This window comes from Paroedura picta, chromosome 1 (genome assembly GCF_049243985.1).
Source record: "Paroedura picta isolate Pp20150507F chromosome 1, Ppicta_v3.0, whole genome shotgun sequence".
Lineage (NCBI taxonomy): Eukaryota > Metazoa > Chordata > Lepidosauria > Squamata > Gekkonidae > Paroedura > Paroedura picta.
Window position 1 is genome coordinate 101,793,237 of NC_135369.1, and position 18,834 is coordinate 101,812,070.

Below are 18,834 nucleotides of genomic sequence, written 5' to 3' on the forward strand. Positions count from 1 at the left end.
CAAACTTGAATAGCTGCTGAACAGAAATAGCTTCCCAAATTTCTTTCCTGTCCCTTGCCTTGCAAGGGACCTAGCAAGACGTATGGAGGCTAACATCATGTCAGCTCTCAGTTGAGCTTCCCCATCTGTTTTCCACTTCTTCTCTCTCTGTTCTAGCAAGGCAGGAAGCCAAGGAGAAGTCCGCAGTGGGGAGAGATCAGCTTCTTTACCCCTCTGTGCCCCTCTGCTGCCCAAGCTGATTTAGGCCCAATCTGCTGCTCACTGTAGTTCAGTTTGGGGTGGAAATGAAAGAAACATTTCCCCTCTCCACTCAAAACTGAGGGCCGTTCCGCATTCGTCCAAAATAGCACAATGGTTACTAATTGAAATCGCTACAGTTTTGCCGTTATGCACAACGTCGTTGACAATCTGCAATACTCCTGAAACCGATCCGCAAAAAGCGCTTCGTTGTAGCGCTTTCAGGGAAATCCCAAAAAGTGGATTCACCCTCCGGAAAGCGCTACACTCCTGCAACCAATCTGCAACACTAGCGGGAAAGTTCTTTGCGTTACCGTTGTTGCAGTTTCTGCAAAGTCCCTCCCCCTGGCTCTCTCCTCTGATCTTCCGGCTAAGCGATCGCCATTTTTTTTTCTCCGAGCGAGCGGAGATCAACGCACCAGCAAGCCTTCGTTTACCCAGTGAGGCTTCCCCGGCTGCAGTCCCTCTGTTTAAAGTCACAAAGCACAAGCAACACAGAGGCCCATTTGCTGGTTTATTTTCACTTTATTTTTCACACTGTTTTCGGCCAAAAATCACGCCCGTGATGGGGGGGGTTCACTCGGGGGGGAGCGTGGCAACAATGAAACGGCAGCTCAAACATCACCTACTAGCTGGATGGGTCTCTCCGTTACAACGAATCAACGCGTATTCATTGCAACGGGTGTTTTTTTTAAAAAAAAACCTTCCTTAAAGGGAAAGGGGCTGTTTGGGAGCATGATAACGGCCGCCCATTGGCTGCTTGACGGCCAGGGGTGGGACACAGCTCAGCAATAGCGCTTCCTTTCTAGCGATTTTTGCCGAGACCGGAACCCTGTGGGAAACGATAGAAACACAACTGTATTCCACTACAAAGGCAGGTATGCATAACGACGAATTCCACTATTTAAAATGGCGATTTTATGTTCAGCAAACAATTTGCTACATGGATCCCGGTGCGGAATGGCCCTGACAAAATGAGTTGGTGACCTAAGCTATGAAGAGAACAGGAATGATTAACTTCTATTTTCTTTAGTCAAAATGGGGGGAGGTGGAGAAGTTATTCCCTTCTTCGACCCTCAGACCACAACCTTACAGTTTGGTTTTTCAGAGAACAGAAGCAGATCACTCCAAGCTCAGTCAGTTGTGAAGGATATCTAGTCCTATTCTCCACCCACACTCCAAGCATTCAGCTAGGAATGCCAAGGATAAAAACAGATTACTCATCTTTTCACCTCCCAAACTGTTTTAGGTGAAGAAAAAAAAATTATGTTCTTCTCATCCAAGTCCTACAGCTTCAGCTGCAGCCCAAGATGACAATTTGGGATAAGGAGGGGAAAAAGAGCAATCATATGAACTTCTGATTCTCTTCTCCCCAAATCTGCCTTGCAGAGATGTGGCAAACAAAGCAGTCCGAGAGATCAGAAGAATCCAACTTACAACTGATTTCTGCTATCTGCTGATGGTCACATCAACTGAAAATCAATAAGGGTATCTTTCTCCACCAAAAACTAAGACTTTTCATACCACCCACCCACACGGAAAGTGTATCCGTCAGTATTCCTTAAATACAACCTTAATTTTTTTTCAAAATATTCATTTCTGTGCTAGTCTTATATGTTATGCTCGCTATTTATAAATAGCACCTCTCCAGATATCTTCTGATATATAATAGCAATGTGCTTTTCCCTATATGGATAACCATATTCACTCAAGGGAGCCAGTCTCAATCTTGATGTAAGGCTCTGTAAATGTAAGAAAATCTCCAGCTTTGCTAAAAATTATGACTTTCAGAAGGAAGACTAATTTTAGGATTAATCTCCTAAAACTTTACCAGTGACACAGACATTCAGAAAGCAAACTGCTAGATTTCAGACAGTATTTGGCGTTATCATAGCAATAAAAAAACTGTATATAAAAATTGGTAGTGGTCAGGCAGCTAACACAAAGAGGAGCTGGCTGGCAGCTCTAGAAGGAGACAGTGAGCTGGAACCCAAGATAAGCTAGTAAAGAAATGTACTTTGCCTTCTCCATATCTTCACAGCCCCCTCCTCTTCATTTCTTACTGAAAATTATTCAAGTTGAGAATAATCACCTAAATTTTGTTCCTATTTCCTAACCCATATCTAGTAAATTATACATTATTTTAGGATTGTGGGCCTGAATATTTTAGCATCTGCCAACTTAATTTTACTTATTAAACTCATGAGAGCTTCAGATAAGAGGTACACTACATGAATAGTTACTTTTTGCTGTCTTTTAAAATTCTGTACAATACTAGAGCAAACTCCAACTTGTATTACATGGACTCATAATTAAATTCATTTTTTCCACTTATCTCTTTCAAATATATAAATTGGAAAAAACTTTTGGAAAAATCTAATCCTGAGAACTGCATATATGCTTTGATCAGGATACTAAAGATTTATTTCAGTACTATGAATTCCTAACCTAGTATTACTCACTAACCTTTGGGTGTAGGACAAATTCCAGTCTTGGGGTACTGCAGAAGGCCATATTAGTGACATCACACACCAAAAATAGGCATCTGCCTCCTGAGTGGACTGAAGACTCTTGTCATGAGATGCCCTAAAAAAGGAAAATATTTTCTCTCTTTTACTGAATGCTGCCTTAAGTATCTAATATGCTCCTTGTTTTGGAGTTACCATGGCTACCAGCGAAGTATCTTTATAAAAACTACCAACTGTTTTCCATCTTTAGGTGACATTTGGTTAAAACAAGCTGAGTATTATTTACTTTCTTGGTAGCCATAATAGTTTCAATACAGTTACATTGGGCTTGTGTTTTGATAACAATTTTAAGTTCAAAGGCAGTTCCTTTGGTAGAGAACAGGGACACCAAATCTTCTACACCAAATCCAATAGTAAAAGTCACATACACCCTAATAAATATCAGCTGTAAGGTTTTATTTTACTGCTCTAGTTTACAATAGGGTTGTCTGGTATTATGCACCAAATGAGTATTACAAAAATATATTTACATTGATATAGAACCAGTTTCAGAATATAAATTACAGTTCCATAGACTAACCTGCATTTTTATGTGCTATCTTATCTCTCTTTCCTAAAATAGGATATGGTCTTCTGTATCCTCATGAAGAAATAACAGTAATAAAATCATATCAATTATTCCCTAAAGTTTTGCTCTGTGTACTAATTTTATACAATGTAGTGTTTTTGTTAAATAATATTGACAATTTAAAGATTAATGTGTCCTTAACTATAATCTCAGTCACTATTTTGTCTCATAAACTTTCAGGTTGAGAACAGGCTATTATGTCTACTTCTCCTCTACAAAGTGCTGTTACTTTTAGATCAATTTTTTAATAAATTGCCCTACATTTTGTCCCATGGATCCCCAACTAGCTGTCCATTTGTATCTCCTAAAATTACTTTAGAATTGTGGGGTTGCAGCTAACAAGGGGATATAAACCTGATGAGCCATTTAGAGTGTTAACAAAGGGCATATTTCTGGTGCACAGTTAGTATCAGTTTAAGACCTGGAGGTCTCAGATTCAAATTCTCCCTCATTGTGAAGCAAACTGGATGACCTTGGGTTAGTAACCTTTTCTCACCATAATCACCTCACCAGACTGTTACAAATATGGATGCTGCAAATGCTGGATCAAGGATGTTCTATAGTCAAACTTATGTTCAAAGATAAAGATCAGATGCCCATCAATCATCTGATCTCTTTGGTTCACACTGAACAATTAATTCTCTTGCCAAACAAGCTTAAATCAGATTTTATTTTTTTAGCTGAGCACTGCAAATCCAAACAGATCAAGAGCCACTAGCATTAGTGAGGACTGATTAGACAGGCTTCAACATTTTTAACACAACATTTATTTATTATGGTCTTATATGATTTCTGAATGATTTAATGTCCATGGCTGTATTCAACTCAGAAAATCTGCATTCTTACATGGCATGGCACTGGAGAGCTTTTTGAAAGAATTGGTAATTGCAACTGTTGGAATTATGTACTAATGTTCTAATGGTCATGATTCCTGAAGTCCCAACTTTTATTTTAAAAGCTCTCTAGCCTTTTTCCTTCCAGAATTATAAAGGAAACGAGCTTCAAAGCCCGTTCCTATGAACAGGCCTTGAAAGGGTCCCCTCCCCTGGCCAGGCAGCTTAAGGTGGCTTTGGGCCACAGCTCACAGCCAGATCAAGTGGGGCAGGTGGGGGCTCCTTCGCAGGCAGTCAGCAGGACTGGAGGCCCTCATTAACAGGCCCAGCCTAGCAGGCCAAGAAGCCCTTATTAGTAGGTCCTGCATAGAAGGCCAGGAGGCCCTCGTTAGCAGGCCCTCCACTATTACCCTTTGCCCAGGGCCCCCTCCCCTTACCTGCTGCTGGCTCCAAGCACTGAGGCATGTCTGAAAGCAACGAGGCTACAGTTCATGGACAGAGGTTGTGAGCTGCAGGGGCAGGGCCAATCAGGGTGCAGCCAGCATTGCCCTATTCCAACTTGGACAGCCGAACACGTTCCACCCCTCAGGCTGTTTCACAAATATATAGATTATATAATATATAACCATGGATAAGGATGTACACCTCAATTTCACTTTTACAGCTCTCATAAGAAAATGAGACATTTTTAAAAAGCTGGAATTCAGACATCATGGAAATAGAATGTTGGTCCCAGACGTCAGTAATTCAGTGTGTTAAGTGCCATCAAGTTGCTTCTTAGTCATTGTGACACTATGAATTAATGACCTCCAAAATGTCTTATCACTAACAGCCTTGTTCAGGTCTTGCAAACTAAGGCTTCCTTTTATTTAATCAATCCAACTTTTCCTAGCATTACTGTCTTTTACAGTGACTGGTGTCTTCCCAGAATGTGACCAAAGAAGGATTTTTTTGGTTTCGTTTTTTAGGCAGAGAGTTCAGGCTTATTTATCTTTTTGACAGTCCATAGTATATGTAAAACTCTCCAACACCACATTTCAAATGTATCACTTTTTTCCTTTCATGTAGTGGCTTTTCAGTTTACTGTCTCAGACTTCTCTTGTTCGTGGCCATGTCCTGTGTCATACTTCTAACTATAGTTAGTAGCTTGAAAGTTCTTTGAAACTTTGGAATTGGAGCTGCCTTCACTGTCTAGCTTTCAGACTCATACTTAGTAATGGAGAACACTATAATATGAATTATATTGATCTTGGTTGCCAGCTGATCGTTAATAGCACCTTCTCAATCTCCTTCTGATTTCCTGATTGCCGTCTTGTTTTTTGATGTTGATTGAGGCAAGGAGCATAAAATGTTGAACATCTTCAATTTCTTTATCATGAACTTTAAAGTTGTTTAATTTCTCAGTAGTTATTACTTTTGTTGTCTTGATGGTCAGCTGTAATCCTGTTTTGGCACTTTCTGTTTAACTTCATTCACTGTTGTTTCTTCACTATTTTCTGCCAATATTATGGTGTCATCTGCATCTGCAGTCTGTTAAGAGAGGGTGGAATAGAAGTTTAAATAATAATTAAATCTCAAACTTTACTGTGCTTTCCACCAATTTTCACTCCAATTTCATCTAAATCTAATCCAGCTTTCCTTATGATATGTTCTGTATATAGATTGAAAAGATAGGGAGATAAAATACATCCCAGTTCGACACCTCTGCAGAAAGGAAACCATTCTGTTTGTTCACTTGCTGCCTTAACAGTAACCTTTTGTCTAGAGTACAGGTTGTGCATCAAAACAATCAGAAGTTGTGGCACATGCATTTCTTTAAAACCAACCACAGCTTTTCACAATCCACACTGTCAATGATCATTGTTATAATCTATGGAACCAGAAGTCATTGGGATGCTGCATTTAGATTTCTAGTTCTATTTTTGCCACCTTTAACTTTTGCTTCTCATCTGTCTTTAGTCATTTTAAGGGTTCGTCAGTCATCAATCAAGGCTTTTCATTTCTTTTGGCTACAAGAATAGTTTTTGTGCATTCTTTCTGGGTTCAATCTCTAATTCTACTGATTTCTGCTCACTTTACGTTAGTAATGCAAACCTGTTCTTTACATGGTCTTTAAACTTCAGAAATGTAGTTTAGATTGCACTTTGGCACTATGCACTATGGCACTATTGCACTATGAATGTTTTGGTAAATTTTGGTAAATTTGGTAAATTTTGTCAGCATGATTCTAATTGTTGAAATTAACAATCCATGAACTGCAGTACAATAAGCTTCTGGTCGGTTTCAAATTATGTAACCTATCTGATTTTCACATTGGCCATCTGGCAATGTCCACATAGACAATCATTTGGTTGACTCCCTGAAATGTGGTCAACATGAACAAATTGTTGTCTTCACAGAATTCTGTAAGTTGTTCTTCTGCTTCATTTCATGCTTCCAGCCCAGATTTCCCAACAATGTTTTATTCTGGTTTTCCTCACTTTCGTGTTCCAGTCACCTATGATTATCAGAACATCTTGTTTAGGAGTGTGGTCAATTTCTTCCTGGACACTTGCATAGAAGTATTCAATTTCTTGATCTTCATAATCTGTAGCTGGGACATAAACTTGAATGATGGCTATTTTGATAGGCTTTCCATGATGTCTGACTGATATTATAGCCCCTGATGGCTTGTGAGACATCTTGCCTCACTATTCAGGTGAATCCATTTCTTCTGTGTTTGCCATTTCCCCAGTAAAACACTTTGAATTTTTTTGATTAAAAATGTCCTAATTTAGTCCACTTTAATTATTTTCATTTAACAATTCTAAGCTTACCTTGATTTATACTTCTTACATTCCTTGTTCCCAGTAAAGGAATCAAACAGCATTGGACATTCCTTTTGTATCCATTCACATCAATGACTGAATGTTCTTTTGGTTTTAATATTATTGCTTCATTAAGAATAGCATTATTCGTACTTGTCCTCTGCTCTTCCCCAGTAGGTAATTGAGTGCCATCCATTATATTTTTCTTCATTTTGTATTGTCTCATCATAGGGTTTTCAAAGTATGAGATTATCAGAAGTGGTACTACTTATACTATCTGATCTGGAGGTCCTGTCTTCCAGCAGTGTAACTTTTTGAATTTGGATCTTTCATCAAGACTAGGTACAAAGTGGATTACCATTGCCTTCTTCTATGCAGTACAATGCAGTACTATCCATGGCTAGCTGAAGGGTCACTGTCTTTATCTATGACTGATCCTCCACCAGTGTCACCTTATACTACTGTTACTGCTCCATAGCTATCCTTCAAGAATTCCTCCAACACCCATCAGAACTGTCCATTTTCTTCTGCTGATGTGGCTGTTGATTCTTGAAGGGGGTGGATGCATCTTAGTCTAGTTCTCAGCTGTGACTAGCTGAGTAACTATCCTTCAGTAACTTTATTAGGAGTACAGTCAATTGAGAAAGTTTAAACTCCTTACAACAGCCTTTCTCAACTTTTGTATCATTAAGAAACCCATTAAATATTCTTCAGGCTTTGAGAAACCTCAGAAGTGGTGTGGTGCAGAATATAGTTGGGAAGCATAGCTGCATACATGCCCACTGAGGGCCCCTCCCCATCCCCTCCAGGCCCATCATTGGCCATTTTGGGTGGGGGGGGGATCAATATAATCATATATGGTCATATCACCCAATAAATGTTTAACAAATTTAAAACATGAATTACAAAATTAATTAACACCCACCTATTCAGGAAATCCTTCCATGGCCAACAACCCCCCTCACAACATTAAGGTGTGCAGCATCCATGAGGGGGCTTTCAACATTAGAATTACCAATTTAAACATTACAATTACCAATTTCAATTGGAAATACAGGGGAAATGGTGGCCACAGTTGCCAAATATCCAGGAGTACAGGGAAACAACCCACCAGACAGCCATGAACAGGCTGAAATAAATGTCATCATTTTAAAAAATTCAGCAAATGGGACCTGAGCTGAAATAAGACAACTCTGAGCATCCCTAGTTGTAGGGATTAACGGGACAAGAGAGAAGGAAGAAAAGAAATAAAATGTGATAGATACAACAATGAGAGTAATATCTGTCTCACTCAACATTCAAGTAATAATAAATATACAGTTAATCCATGGCTTCATTATCCTAAAAGGATATGAATTCAGTTGACAAGCTGGTCGCAAGCAGCCTTCCAAACCAATCCCATATACAGTTATAACTCTATTATAACTATATAATTTCAGTACAATGTTCCAAATTGAGCAAACAACGATAACGATTTATCAAATGGATCTCTGTGAAGAGAATGTACTTCAGTCATTAAGCAATGACCCAAAATTAACTAAAAACAATTCAACTGCACAGCACTTTGTATACAGAATTACAGAGGGGAATACAGCTTGGTGCACAGCCTTAAAGAAGCCTAATCTGTTTGGACGTGCTTTAAGCAACACTTCTACATCTGTTTTTGACCACTGACAGAGGTCATCCTATCAATTACTAAGGATAAGCATCTACTTCACAGTTCTATTAGCTGTCTGGTAGAATGACATTTAAAGCAGTGTCTAAGTATTATACAGCTCCCTGGAATCCAGTCAACCTCATATTCTCCAAGAACAATCCTCCGCAGCTTGCTTACTATTGCAACTTAGAATGACTATGTTAAGTGGGACATTCATGATCAAGAGATATACATTTGGATTAGAACATAAGAAAAGTGGCAAAGTCATTAAAACATACTTTTTTTAATTTTTACATGGGAAGGATAATTTAAAAGCAGTCTTAGCAATGGTCCCCATCACAAGACTTTAACTGTAAAGTGCATAAAGTGTTGTATCTTGCAACTAAATGAATACTGAAGAATGTATGATGACAGAAATATGAAGATATACTACTATATGGCTATATCACTTTTGCATCAGTTTCCTCCCTTCTCAATTTTGAACATGAGAATCCTGATTCCCAAACAAAATCTCTTAACAATTATAGCCAGAGAAGGTGCTTTTCCACAGAAAAGACACAACGTCAACTGTGACTTCCACCCTTTTTATATGAACCACTGAGGGGAAATTTCAAAGACTCATTATGCGTGACCCTTTTCCAAATCTGTGGGAAGAATTAAAGTGTCCCAAATACATCAGAAATAGGAGCTGGGATTGGGAAATACCTGAATCACTGTTTGTGCAATCTTCTCTGAGGATTTAGAAGCATATAGAAAAGAAAGTGCCAGTTTTCCTGGCAATCAAAAGCTGTGAGATTTACATCATGGATTACTTGAATCTGTGACTATTTCACTGGTATGACTTGTTTGGAAAGTGTGATTTATTTATTTAAATAAATCCCATTTATTCCCATTTTTCTCCCCAATGGAGACTCACTAAAGTTTATAACATTCTCTCTTCTTCCATGTTATCCCCCCGCCCAAAAAAAACCATTGTAAGGTAGGTTAGACTGAGTACATGTGATTTGCCCAAGGTATATTTGGAATAAGAAGACGGAACATGGTATTACTGAAGAGGTGCTACGGCTGCCACCTTCTGGGGAGGATGGAGGGGCCTGGATATCTCCCAGAATTACAAGTGATCTGCAAACTAGAATAATCAGTTCCCCTGAAGAAAATGACTGCTTTGGGGGTGGACTATATGGCATTATATCCTGCTGAGGTCATTCCCTTCCCCGAGCACGACTGCTAATACTCCAGGAATTCTTCAGCTATGAGTTCACAATCACAAGAGATGCATAAATAAGTAATTTAAGATAATACAAATATGTGTATTTCCCATCATAAACAGGAATGGAAGTGGTTCAAGGTCTATTAAGCATATATGGTTATGGGTTTATGGCATATGGCCAGCACCAATACACATCACAATGTATTGCAGCAAGCACCAAACATAGTCCTGGGTCATATGAACCAGAAGGAGATCTTTCTTTTCTCTCCCAATCCAGCAGCCTGGGGCCACAAAGAACTGCTAAGGGTTGGAAAAAGCATTAAGGACAAAATTCTATGTAACACTGACAGATACAAAGGAGAAGAACTTGGAAAATTTGTACTCACTTCCCTCTTTCACTGATTCTAGAACAGCTGCAGAGCAAGCTGTCTGAGAGAACTGTATTCTCAGTCTCATATATTTTATATAAACATGAGCAAGGTAAAGGTAAAGGTATCCCCTGTGCAAGCACCGAGTCATGCCTGACCCTTGGGGTGACGCCCTCTAGCGTTTTCATGGCAGACTCAATACGGGGTGGTTTGCCAGTGCCTTCCCCAGTCATTACCGTTTACCCCCCAGCAAGCTGGGTACTCATTTTACTGACCTTGGAAGGATGGAAGGCTGAGTCAACCTTGAGCCGGCTGCTGGGATTGAACTCCCAGCCTCATGGGCAGAGCTTTCAGACTGCAAGTCTGCTGCCTTACCGGTTTGCGCCACAGAAGGCTCTACACAAGAGGCTACACAAGAGGCTCTACAAGTTACTGACACACAAATATTAGGTTTCTTACCATAATCATTTAGTGGGCCTTTAGAGCCCAAATGTCAGGTTAAGATTGTATTTCTGAAACTAAACTGCATTCATTCCAATCATGTCAATGTAATTATGATAGCACGAACAAAGAAAAAAGCAGCTTGATTTCTCTTACCTCATCATGTGTGTATCTGTAATCTGCCTTCTTTGACTTGAGGTCCCATAATGCTACTGTTCCAGATTCAAAACCAATCAGCAGCTGTAAAAAGAAAATATTATTCACATGTGATGGGAATGCCCTGTAAAAACATTGTTTTAGAAATAATTTTTATAGAAATTGGAAAAAATATAAAAGAGAAATTAATGCCTTCAGTTCAATTTCCTCCACTTAATATGCTCATGGATGGTAACACTCAGTGTAAACACAAAATTATGGTAAATTTTCTTATTGCAGCAGCCAGGATGGTGATTGCCACAAATTGGAAGAATGCAGAAAGCATTTCAGTGGATAACTGGCAAAATAAGTTAAAGCAGGTTATGTTTTTGGAAAAATTAACTAACAACATTAAAGTACTTAAAGGGGGAAAAGAAGGAAGATTATAATTTGGCTTGATCTGATGAATTATCTGACAAATGTTCCGTATTGTAATATGTGTAGACTACTGATGTATTAGACGCCAGGGACTAGAGCTAAAGGAGTTGAGTTGTCATAGTAGGTTAGGTAAAAGAAATAAACAACTGAAATAGCTAATTGAAGTTTCAGGGTGGCGGTTTTGTGTATGTTGTCAATTTCTGTGTTAAAAAAAATTAAATACATTTAAAAATAAATAAATAAAAAGAAAAAACACAGAAAATATTAATCTTTGAATAAAGTCACTTCAAAATATGTGGCCTAATTCTAGGTTTGCTGCCTTAGTATAGAAGTGCTGAGGATAACCACCTAAGCACAATATACTATTCCTAACAATACTCTAGCATTGCAAAAACCGTATTGATTGCCTGTAAGTGTTGTTCATCAACATCTTGTACGTTGACACACATTGTGTGCACAGGCCAGCTGCGGAACATTTTTTCTAAATTAAAAGTTCCGAAGGTGGTGCCTGCCGACCTGATCATGCATGCGCTGACATTCCTGCCCATCAGGTCACCTGCCCTCATCCCTCAGTTTCCACTGCCATCATAAACCCAAATAAGTTTTAAAAATTTCGAACAACAATTGAGGGCTCCCAACAGGGTAGGAAGAGAGGGAATGTGTGTCTGCACACAAGACGTCAATGAACAACAGTTACAGGTAAGCAACTCTCATTTCATCGTCTGTCTTGCTGTGCAGCCCACATTCAGATCATAGCAAGCTGATATACCTGAAGAAAGGGTGTAGAGTCCCTCATTTGAACAGTGAGTGAAGCACTGCGGTCCCAAAATGTGTATCATCTATAGTCTGAAGATCCAATGCATAGTGTTTCATAAAAGTTTCTTCTCTTGCCCAAATCTGTTAAGGCTAAACGAACTGCTCTTAAGTCAAGCAAATTTATATGCTCAAAAGACTAATGTGGTAACCAATGGCCTTGGGACTCTCTTCCTTCACAATGTACACCCCAGCCCTCCAAGGAGGCATCCATGATGAGGATGATCCTAGGTGACCACTGGCCAAATGGGATACCAACCAACAAATGGGCTGCATTCAACCACTAGTATAGGAATCTCAGGATTAACCTTGGGGCTGCAAAATGACAGTAGGGCTGATGCTAAAAGGGCTCAAACACTTGAAAAAACCACTGCTGAAGTGATTTCATACATAAACAGGTGTGAGGGCTCATGGCGGAGAGGCCGAGGCCCAGGCGACACTGTATGGAAGATGCTGACTGCCATCAGTTCCAAAGAAACGACCAAACCATGATCTGGATTGACTTGACTCAGGTTGGAAGAAGGAATAACTGATCCTGAACTGAATTGAACAAGGCACCAATAAAATCAGCTGATTGGGTCGGTTCTAATCATGTCAACTAGGTTAACAATCAAACCCAACTTGTCACAAAGGGCAAGTGTAAACTGAACTTGCTCTGAAAGTTTGCCAGGAGAGGCACCCACCAGGAACCAGTCTTCTAAATATGGGTATGTCTGAGGTGCAGTCTGAAGTCAGCCACTACTACTGCCATGCATTTAGTGAAGATTGAGGAGGGCCATGGCCAGACCAAAGGGAAGGACTGAGTTTTGGAAAATCTGGTGCCCGTAACTTAACCTAAGAAAATTTTTATAGTGCCTATGGATAGAAATACAGAAATAGACACCTTTAAGGTCTAAAACCACAAATCAAGTTCCATGGGAAAGTTCCACATGGAATGTTTAAATCATTAAGCATTTATTTAAACCACAGGGACCAAAACAGGATGTAAATATCCATCCTTTTTATCCACTAAGAAATATCTCAAACAAAAAACGAACAAGTTCAAATCTTCAGGAACAGGCTCCATAGCCCCTTTAGAAAGGGGATCCTGAAGCTGGAGAGCCAAGTTAGGGAACAGGTTATCATTGGCAAACAATCTTCTAATACATGAACTGAATTAAACTGAAATTTGTAACTGGAATAGATGATCAAACGTACCACAAGTTCGTAACAAGTGGCAACAAAATGGGAAAGCCTGTCCTGGAACTGCATTCTGGAGTGCCTCTTGGTTCTATGAATCAGAATTTTTGAGAGGAGGCCTGAGATTCCCTGTTGGGGGGCTTGTGCTGGTGGTCTTCGGCATTGCTGGTGCTTCTGCCTATGAAAAGTCCCCTGGTGCTATCTAGAAGGATACTGGAAAGATGATGGAGTTTGATGTCAGAGTCTATAGGAACCTGAAAAATTTTGACTACCAAAGGAGTTGACGTAGCGATCGGATTATCTGTTCTTTTTAAGTGTCAACAAGAACTTGTCCGTAGAATGGACAAATAAATTTGTTTTCTCAAATGAGAGATTTTCAACCTTTTCTCTTGTTTCTTCACTTGGCAACACTGAGGCTGGTTCAGCAATAGTGTCATCATTGGAGAGATCTGAGGCAGATTCTCAACTGTCTCTGACAGGATCTGACAGTTTGTCTTCTGTCTTCATATTGGGTGTGGATCAATCCCAGAACTGAGAGGTCCTCACCAAAGTCAACAGTCAGCATGAACTCATAATCTCAAATCGTGTTGTTCCAGTCTCCCATAGCTTGCTGATTGAGAACAGGGGGATTGGGATGCTAGTCTTCGAATCACTGGGTTCAACTCTGGCTTTTTCATCCAGCACACAGGCATTTACAGGAACTGTATGTGGTAGAGGTGTAGCTAGTACTATGGGTGGTACTCATACAGAAATGCCTACTGGTTAAGATAAAGCAGTGGTCCTCTTGTGATCTGACTTCTCCTTATGTTTCAACTTGCAAACCTTCTTTAACAAAGGCTCCAACATGGACCTCTGCTCTGACTGACTAGTGGCAGGAGTCTGGGTAGGCAAATTTTTGGCACACGGGACACAAGGAGATGTTAAATCCTTCTCCCAAGTATAGGGGGCATCTATCATGCTCGTCAGAGTGTAGCATTTTCACCGCACACGGACAACATTTCTTAAAGACAATTTTGGAAGCCATCTCAAGAAAAGAAAAAACAAAGTCTGCAACTAGCTGGAGCAACTAAAAATACACCCACTCTTTGCTGCAGCAAAAAAGTAACTGAGGGATGGGAGTGCTCAGCCCTTAAGTCAGGTGACCTGATCAGTAGGGAAGCCTGCACATGTGTGATCAGATCAGTGAGTGCCTCCTTTGGAGCTTTTAGGCTAGAAAAAATGTTCCGCAGCTGGCCTGTGCATGCACAGTCCCAATGTGGGGCTGCACAGTGAGACACACGATGAAATGAGAGATCTCATTTTTATATGCTGAAGCTAGGGAATTTACAGAGCCTGGACACATGACAAAGTAAAACAGAAACAAACTTAAGTTTTCTCCTAATTCTCATGGACTCAGCATTAGGGTCTCTTGTGGCGCAGAGTGGTAAGGCAGCAGACGTGCAGTCTGAAAGCTCTGACCATGAGGCTGGGAGTTCAATCCCAGCATCCGGCTCAAGGTTGACTCAGCCTTCCATCCTTCCGAGGTCGGTAAAATGAGTACCCAGCTTGCTGAGGGGTAAACGGTAATGACTGGGGAAGGCACTGGCAAACCACCCTGTATTGAGTGTGCCATGAAAACGCTAGAGGGCGTCACCCCAAGAGTCAGACATGACCCAGTGTTTGCACAAGGGATACCTTTACCTTTAGCATTAGTAATTATACAAGCTACCACCATATTTCTCCTTTTTTGAAAATTAAACTAATCAAAATGAATTGTTGAAGGCTTTCATGGCCAGAGTCAATCTGGTTGTTGTGGGTTTTCAGGGTTGTGTGGCTATGGTCTGCTAGTTTTAGTCACTGATGTTTTGCTAGTAACTGTGGCTGGTATCTTCAGAGGTAGGACACAGCAAGATGGGAAGTTCTCCATGCCAAAATATGAAGTTTGTGAACAACTGCTTGGCATTTTACTTACTTATTGGTATGTGTGTACGTATGTGTAACACATGACATTTCTGTCTTACCTGGGAGTCTCCCCCCACTATCTCAACAGTGATGTAAATATAATCATGTAAAATACTAGCACTAAAAGCCAATACAAAGTATGCTGCTGCCACTTAACATTTGTTTACAAGCCACACCTAGATTCCATGTATGAAACTGGATTTTCCAGATAGTTTACAAGGTATAATTTGATTTATTACTCTGAAGAGTTCCAAATATGGCAGAAGCTGATCTGCATAGTTGATCGGTGCACATCTGGTGCTCCACTATCCTCTTCCCTATCCTGGTCTGTTTACTTTTCATCTTAGAGCACTAAGCGTCATCTGCAGTACTTTCACCTCACAATTGGATTAAGATTTAGTTTTAGTGCTAAATTATTCACTTGCTGCTAACAAGGGCAAAGAAGATTAAACAGCCAAATCAGATGTGCATAAAAAGCACTTGTTTCAATACATCCCAGAAAATGTAAACTGTCTACTGGTACACTATTGTATATATAAATTCTGTTGCACATAATACATAACCTGTGTGCAGAAAACAGTATGTGAGGGATGAGACTAGACTGGTTTTACACACACAAGGGAGCTTCTTGCTGAGAATCAAGGCAGATTATAGGAGATAGCAGTGATAACAGAAAGCATAAGACAACCAACAGACACTGCAATAGGATCAGGGTTTACAGAACCAGGGAACAAAGCAAACAAACTAACGCAAGGCATACCAATGCATACCTTGCGTTGCAAGGTATAAAATAATGCAATAAAAGCAAGATGTTGCCTATAATAATCATTGCCATAGACTACAATCCTTTTCCATTATATGGGCTGTTACATTTTTTACAAAGGCCTCTTGCATATAAAGAAAGTATATTCTAGAAGAGCCTGTACTAGGAACCTTACAAAAGTAACTCCTACATACTCTCAATAGTGATACACCAAATTGCAGAAAATATTTCGAAACACCCACACTCCTTACAAGCAATAACTGTAAATACTTATTTATTATAACAAGAATGCAAAAAGCTACTCCAAGCTTTTTCTATTCCTTTAAACTGCAAAACAGCAGACATGAGTCTGCTATTTCACAAAGTGCTTTTGAAGGTCTCTACAGTTTGAAAGAAAATTGTCATGTGGCAGGGTAAGTTGTTATTTAAGAAAAATGGCTGTACATGCAGCTATTTGGAGCTCTGACCTGGATGGCTCAGACTAGGCTAATCTTGTTAGCTCTAACCATGTGCAGTTCTGTTTGGATATAGTACCTGAATCAATCTTGATTCGGACACTTTCTGAACTAATCCAGTCTGAATCAACCTTTCCCTGAAGTTAAGCTGCCCGAAGTAGCCTTGGTCAAATGGCCAAGCAGCAATTCAGGCGCAAACCATACATGTGGAGATTGGGCAGCTTAAAGGGACTTTCCTTTCCTGTCTATTCTTTGTTCTAGGTGGGTACTGCAAGAGCGTCTCCCTCAAAAGAACCCCCAAGTTTCAAAATTATTGGACCATGTGACCAATTCTACAGGCATCCAAAGAGGGTTCCCCATTTAACCTCCATTGTTTCCAAAGGTGAGTCAAGAACAGAAAACACAGGGTTGCAAGTACGTGTAACTGTTGATCACTGAATGATCTTCTGTTCAGGAACACATGGGGTCTACGTTTCCTCAGGCCTGCCATAGAGAGAAGCTAGCAAGCTTTAAACGTTTAATTCAGCTTCCAGGAGTGCTACCCCTCCCCTCTCAGAGGAGGATGGGAAATTTCTTGCACAAAATGATGACAGAGGAGCTAGCACTCCTCCCTCAGTTCTCCTATCCTGCCACTGGTCTACTGAATCCATAGAATAATTCACAGAGCCCACAGCAAGAGGGAGGGATGTGTGCCTGCACAGAAGACTACTCAGTGAACAACAGTTACAATTAAGTGCAATCCTGTTTTCACCTTGGTGGCTTCTGTGCAGATCCACAGAGAAGAATAGCAAGATCACTCACCATGTAGGAGGGTGTAGGCTAGTATTGGGCACTTCAGCATCCAAAGCACCCAACCCTAGTGTAGGCATAGTTAGAAGAATTACGGTAACATCACTTTCCCTACTGCAGCTTCACTTATCGAGTTGATGTCAAGAGTAATATTTTATAAATGTTGAAAGCATTGACCATGTAACAGCCTTGCAGATATCACCAAGTGGAAGACCAACCAAAAATGTAGCCTTAGCTTGGGTATTTGCTACCTGAATTGCAGATACTATACACCAAGAGAATACCTGTGGGGAAGCCTTTCTTCTCTTGTTGGGACCCTTGAAACACATAGAGAGATGGTTGTCAACTCTGAATTGTTTGACTCTTTCTAGGTAGAAGAGCAGTGCTTGCTGAACAGCCATGGTATGTAAGGAAGAAGAGCTGGTTTTTATATGCCACTTTTCTCTACTAGGTGTCTAAAAGTGGCTTACAATCACCTTCCCCTCTCCTCACAACAGACACCCTGTGAGGTAGATGAGACTGAGAGAGCCCTGATATTACTGCATGGTTAGAACAGCTCTATCAGTGGTGTGAGGAGGCCAAGTTCCCACAGCTGACCTTATGTGGGGGAGCAGGGAATCAAACCCAGCTCACCAAACTGGATGTCACCGCTCTAACGACTAAACCAAGATAGTGACATTCCTGGTCTGAGGATGGAATAGATAAGAAAACATGTAGGAAGATGGACTGCCCCAAATAGTATCTGGAGACTACCTTGGGTAGAGCCCATGGATGGGTGAAGTATGACCCTAAGTGGAATTGTGTGAAGGTAGGTTCACTTGAGAGCTAATTCACTGACTCTCTGAGCAGATGCAATAGCTACTAAAAAAAAAGTCTTATAATAAACAAACATCAAGTATATGATAGCCAATAGTTCAAAGGGTTTATGTATAAACATGGAAAGAACCAGGGATAAGCGCCATTGAAGTATTGGGGGAATGGTAGGGGGATACATGTTCAGTAACCCTTTCATAAATTTCTTCGCTTCCTGGGAAGCAAACACCAACCCCCCCAGCAATAGGTTAATGAACAGGCAAAATAGCTGCCAAATGCACCTTCACAGACATGGTAGATAAAACTACATGTTTTAAACAAAGCAGGTATTCAAACTGAAGTTGCAGGAGACTGGGTCCAACCTTCGATTCTGAAACCAAATTTGGAAACATTTCCATTTATTCTGGTAGCACAATTTTATGATGGTTTCCAGGCTGCTATAAATCACTTCCAAGACCTCAGTTAGCAATGAGTGTCTGGTAAAATCAGCCAAGCTGCTAGGGATAGATGACCTACATCTGGGTGGAGATGTGGACCTACGGACAGAACTGGTATGCTTGAAAGGGAGATAATGTGCCCCCTTACCAGCATCCATTTCTGTTTGGACCAGTATGAAGTCAGGAGGATGCAATGTGTGTTTTTGTGTGTAGCTTGACAATAGTTGTTCCTGAAATTTTCTGAAGTAAGTAGAGAAGTAACAGCTTGTTGTACAATGTCCTTTCTCAACAGCGGCAAAAAAAGGACTGAGAGAGGAGTGCTAGCCCCGCCCTTATCACGTGACTATCCTCCTCAGAAAGTGGAGGGGTAGCACTCCTGGGAGGTAAATTCTATGAGAAAAACTCACTAGCTCCTCAGCATA

At 40.3% G+C, this 18,834-nt stretch overlaps 1 protein-coding gene across 4 annotated transcripts in view; it reads right to left on the reverse strand.

Moving 5' to 3' along the window:
• The window catches only part of STXBP5 (syntaxin binding protein 5), a 168,395-nt gene that overhangs the window by 98,316 nt on the left and 51,245 nt on the right, over positions 1–18,834 (reverse strand). For 3 of the 4 annotated variants that reach the window (XM_077350455.1, XM_077350448.1, XM_077350439.1), the window contains exon 7: positions 10,806–10,889. In XM_077350455.1, coding sequence (XP_077206570.1) covers positions 10,806–10,889 — 84 coding nt within the window. Of the gene's footprint in view, positions 1–2,703; positions 2,824–10,805; positions 10,890–18,834 lie in introns of those variants that run through there. The other variant, XM_077350464.1, reaches the window with a different exon arrangement.